This window comes from Dipodomys ordii, unplaced genomic scaffold, assembly GCF_000151885.1.
Source record: "Dipodomys ordii isolate 6190 unplaced genomic scaffold, Dord_2.0 Scaffold2, whole genome shotgun sequence".
NCBI lineage: Eukaryota > Metazoa > Chordata > Mammalia > Rodentia > Heteromyidae > Dipodomys > Dipodomys ordii.
In genome coordinates, this window is record NW_012267218.1 from 26,379,142 (window position 1) to 26,384,859 (window position 5,718).

Genomic DNA, 5,718 nt, shown 5'->3' on the forward strand with positions numbered 1-5,718 from the left:
AGGCCCAGAGTTCAGGTCCACGACCGGCAAAAAACAAAAAAACTGAATCTTTTTCTCATATGGCTTTTGGGAAAGAATTCCTATCTGACATAAAATTGCACGGAACCCATATAAGTGTCCCCTCACTTGTGGATTCCCTCCAGGCCATAGGATGTTCAGCCCCAATCTACACCACTTTCCAAATAGCTCCCTTTCATTTTTCTTCTTCCCTAGGCGCTCCCCACCCCTCTAGATCATTGAGGAGCACAGCATTGTTATGTAACAGGCTCACCCTCCCTTTATACCTCAGGAGCTGCTGAAAGCCTTCAGCCTCAGTGTGCACTGCTCCTGGGCAGCCTGATGGGAATCTTGATGTCTTAGGGACAGTCTAGCCTACCTGATACCGGGCTGACGGCGTTGACTTTGGCGCAGACCTCTCTTTCTCATGAGGGCTGCCTGGGCCCAGGGCCTTCTGCCTGGAGCTCTCTGGCTGCCTGTTCTCTGGACGCTGCTGTCCCCTGCCTGCTGCTCCTATGGCCCACCCGGATGGCGCTTCACATCTTCTGAAATTGTCATCCCCAGGAAGGTGCCCCATAGAAAGGGCGGAATTAAGATGCCAGACCAGCTCGCCTACAGCATGCGCTTCCGGGGTCAAAGACACGTGTTCCACATGAAGCTCAAGAAGAACTTGCTGCCCAGACATTTACCTGTTATTACTGACAGCAACCAAGAAGGCATGCAGGAGGACTATCCCTTTCTCCCTGGAGACTGTTACTACTACAGCTACCTGGAAGGGGTCCCTGGATCCCTGGCCACACTGGACACCTGCCATGGAGGTCTGCGCGGAAGGATACAGGTGGATGACTTCACTTATGAAATCAAACCACTGGAGACCTCTTCCACATTTGAGCATGTGATTTCTCTGCTCGTGGTGGAAGAGAGAGGAGAGGCCAGCCAAAGGTGTGACATTGGAGAGGAGGAAACCAAACCAGTATTTGAAGACCTCGAACTGCTTGGAAGTCCTAGAGCAGGCACCTATTATTTGTGGCGGAAACATCCAAAAGACACGCGAGTTATGTACATCGTTTCTTATTCCTACATCAACCACTTCAAAAATCAGACCCTTGTACTGGAGCATGTAATGATTATAAACAGCATTGTAGACACCATTTACAAACCAACTGGTTTTAACATCCGTGTGCGTTTCGTGTTGCTCTGGGATACTACAGATGCTGTCAGTTTGGAAATAGGCAATGCATTTGCCTTCTTAAGAAATTTTGGGAGGTGGATGCACAGCACATGGCAACATAGAGTTAGTCATAGCATCTCAGTGCTTATAGCAGGACAACTGATTGCAGAAAAGAATCATTATGCTGTTCAGGGAGCAATATGTAGTGGTAGGTGGGCAGTATTGTTTGTGGCTGCAAGAAGATTTCATGTATTTTTGGCTTCAACTATAATAGCACATACATTAGGTCATCAATTTAATATGGCACACGACTCACCTCATTGCCTTTGTTTTCGAAGGACCCATTGTCTCATGACTCCTGTGCCAAATCTTCAAGATACAATTAGCAATTGTTCTTATCCAGCAACGCACCAATGGGTTCTTAAATGGGACACTTGCATGTGGCAGCTGAATGTTCCCTATGAAAGTTTTCGTTATGTAGCTCCTCGTTGTGGAGACAAGATCATAAATCAACTGGAGGACTGTGACTGTGGCTCCTTCAAAGAATGCGCCAGCGATAAGTGTTGTGGGACTGACTGCATGTTCACACCAGGCTCCAAGTGTAATGAAGGAGACTGCTGCCAGGACTGCAAGTTCTCTCCCCCTGGAACAATCTGCAGAGACATAGGGGGTATTTGTGATCTGACAGAATACTGCGACGGACAATCGGAGAAATGCCCAAATGACACTTACATCCAGGATGGAACCCCGTGTTCCCCACGAGCTGTTTGTATGAGAGGAAACTGCAGCGATCGTGAGACACAGTGCCAAGCCCTTTTTGGACGCAACATAAAAGATGGTGCAGCAGAGTGCTATAAACAATTGAATATGATTGGTGACCGATTTGGAAACTGTGGGATGAAGTCCCAACGAGGAGGACCTAGAATTGTGAAATGTAGCAAGGAAAACTTTATGTGTGGCATGCTGCACTGCAGTGGTCTGTCTAGTATTCCGGGAGGAGGGGAGCACACTGCTTTTCGCCATCTAAGTGTGCGATACGAGCAAGTAGAGCACCATTGCTTTGGATATGATGCACACTTTGGCACAGAGCTGCCACAAATGGGTATGGTAGTGGATGGTGCAATGTGTGCCCCAGGAAGATTCTGTCTTGGGAAGAATTGTACCTCTCATGTCGATTTGAATTTTGACTGTGATGTGAGAAGATGCAACTATAAAGGGGTGTGCAACAACAACCACAATTGTCACTGTATGCCTGGCTGGAAACCACCAACCTGTGAAGAGAAAGGAGAGGGAGGTAGTGAAGACAGTGGCCCACCAGCAGGCAGACAACAACGTCTTCGAACCTACATACATGTGGATATGCACAGAATAATCCCTCTATTGTTAACTCGTTTAATTCTGTGTCTGCTTTCCATTCTTGCTGGTGGAATCCCAACTCTCAAAGAGGCTGTATCAAGCAGCTTAGATAAAGATGAAACATAAACGTGTACATATTCAGATGACCCACACGGTGAACTTACAGTTGCATACTGTAACTTCCTGGAAGGAATACTCCATGATTCCTGTGACAGTGACACCATCATTATTCCATCTGAGGTGTCATCTTGAAATAAAATGACTGTGAGATTTAAAATGGGTCTTGTTTAGATTCACTTTACCCTCCCTGCTTTGCTTCCTCCCCCTCTCCCTCACCCTCTCTCTCTCACCTTACCTCCCTCCCTTTCTCCCTTTCTCCTTCCCTTCCTGCCCCCTCCTCCCTTCCTCCATCCCTCCCTCTCTCCCTCTGCCCCTGGCTCCCTTCCTTCCTCCTTCCTTCCTTCCTTCTGTGCTGGAGATCAAACCAGGAGCTTGTTCCTACCAGGCAATGACTCTACCACTGTGCACTTCCCAAACTCTCCACATTTGTCATACTCCTACAGATGAAACAGAAACTTCCACATTCACTAGCAAGTTGACCTGTGTTTGTTTATTTAGCTATTATTTATATTCTTGTTCTTAAATTTATTGTAAAGGTTATGAACACAGGGTTATAGTACATAACTAAGGTAATGGGTACATTTCTTTTTAAACACTGGCCTGTGTATATTTAAAGTGTGAGTTTTAAGCTTCTCTGAAAGTCCTGAATTGTACTTCATTGTATTAATTTGCATGAGTTTTAAGTGTCACAATGTGCTTCCAACTCAAATAAACTAGATTTTTCTTATTTGTCCATTTTGTGAGTGCAAAACCTAAGCATCAACAGTGATAATTGCCTCCAGGCGCCGGAGGCTCACACCTGTAATCCTAGCTATTCAGGAAGCAGAGATCTGAGGATCCCAATTCAAAGCGAGCCTGGGCAGGAACGTCTGTGAGACTCTTATCTCCAATAAACTATCCAGAAAACCAGAAGTGGTATAGTGGCTCAAGTGGTAGAGCACTAGCCTTGGGCTGAAGAGCTGAGAGGGACAGCGCCCAGGCCCAGAGTTAAAGCCCCATGTCTGACCAAAATAAAAAGTGATATTTGCCAATGATATGCATGGAGGACAATCAGAAACTTTTCTCTCTTATTTGCCAGTACTGAGCTTTGAACTGAAAGCCTTGCACTTTCAAACTAGGCTTATTCTCTGCAACTGAGCCATACCTCTTCTCTGTACTAAACTTTTGTGTTACAGGCATCTAGAAAGTCAATCTTTCAAGGACTATATTTAACATTTGGAGATGATTTGACTACTCTGGACACAGACAACTTTGATTACAGCACCAAAAGAAAAGTCTGTTATGTATTGGCTATGTGCTAGCTGCTGCCTCATTACTTATTGTTATCTGTGTGTTTCCAAAGTCTAGAATATTGCATGTATAATGTCATTGATATAATTTTATTAAACCATCACATGATGAACAATAGCCTTTAATATAATGCTTGGGGTGTTTCAAGTCATAGGATTTCATGTATAGAATCTCAGAATTACCTCTGCATAGCTTCACAGAGGCAACATTGAAGTGAAACAGGCAGAATCCCTGTGGGAGGGGGCACAGAGGAAAGTCTCATAAGTGATAAGGGTTGTATTCCTTGAGCTGGGTTGTATAGTTCCTACCTGTAACCCCATCTGTGGGAAAGAGGTTGGTAGAAAGAGCACAGTCTACAGGTGACCTGGGCAAATAGACCCAATCTGAAAGCTAAAGCAAAAGGGGCCAGGGGATTGAGTCAAATGAGAGAGCATTTCTGTAGCAATTGTAAGGTCCTGAGTTCAAACCCCATTCAAAAAAAAAATCCCAAGAATTCTTTTTAAATAATGAAGATCCTTTGCCAAATCTCCTCTTCAAACTAAAGCATCTAGATTGGAGTAGCCAGCACATGAGCGCGAAAGGTTGCAAGAGCATGGGATCAGGGGGTCGCCACCCACCTTACACTTTGCCTGTATTTGGGAGCTCTGTTGCCTACAACTTCTTGTCCGGGAGGATACTGAAGACTCAAAGTGAGTCTTGTGCTCTTTTCAAACAGGAGGGTTGCACTGGCACCTGACACTAACATAATCTAAAAGCAGTCAGGAGGACCATTCCTAACAACAATGTTTTTTCTGGTCAAAGGCCATTATTGAAACCACAAACTGCATCTCAGAAATACAGTCATTTTGTTTCCGTTTCAGCAGCCTGGCTGCCAAAGCTTGGTATCTGTGGGCTCTGAAGACTCCCCTCCCTATCATCCTCCACCAATAGCTGCTCACAAATTCATCAATTAAAAATATTTATTTTGGGGCTGGGAAGGTGGCTCAGTGGTAGAGCGCTTGACTTGCATGCCTGAGTCTCTTGGTTCAATTCCTCACCACCACATAAACAAAAAGAAAAAAGCGGGAAGTGGCGCTGTGGCTCAAGTGGTAGAGCGCTAGCCTTGAGCTGAAGAGCTGAGGGACAGCGCTCAGGCCCAGAGTTCAGGCCCCAAGACCGTACCCCCCAATATATATATATATATATATATATATTTATTTATTTATTTATTTATTTTATATCTTGGGTAACTGTTTCCCTTAAGCTCTTTCATCTGAAGGATTATTAGTTTTGGTGTGGTTTACTTGGTTCATTATTCATCTCAATAGTGATCTGCTTATAATTTGAGGCAAGGTAAGACTTCCCAGTTTTTCTGATGATCTGAATGGAATATATTTGATGTTTCAAGTTAAGTTTCATAACCCCTAACAGACAATAAGGTCAATCAATATCAAAGCATCAATTACCTGAATACTCTTTTTTTATTATTGTGAAAATACCATACAGAGGGGTTACAATTACATGGGTAAGGTAATGAGTACATTTCTTGTCAAGCATTGTTGCCTCCTTCTTTGTTTACTCTTCCCATCCCTTCCCATCCCTCCCCTCTCCCTGGTCTTCCTCCCAGTTACCCCCTGTGCCAAAGTTGTAAAGTTTGTTTTTCGACATAATGACTTGTACATCTCATTGTTGCAATGGGTCAGACTGTATCCTTATTTAAACAATTTATACCAACATCAAATACAAAACAGGGGTTATACCATGGGGGAGGGACATACAAAGCAACAAAGAAATATCTTATAAAT

General features: G+C 44.2%; 1 protein-coding gene across 1 annotated transcript; it reads left to right on the forward strand.

Moving 5' to 3' along the window:
- Positions 1-424: 424 nt before the first annotated feature.
- Positions 425-2,663, forward strand: LOC105983667 (disintegrin and metalloproteinase domain-containing protein 20-like). Its single transcript, XM_013013631.1, has one exon. It carries the CDS (start codon positions 425-427, stop codon positions 2,648-2,650), a length of 2,226 nt encoding a protein of 741 aa, XP_012869085.1. The 3' UTR covers positions 2,651-2,663.
- Positions 2,664-5,718: the final 3,055 nt, after the last annotated feature.

Excerpts from the sequence above, each read along its gene's own strand:
- LOC105983667 (XM_013013631.1), top strand. The coding sequence starts at position 425 with ATGAGGGCTGCCTGGGCCCAGGGCCTTCTGCCTGGAGCTCTCTGGCTG.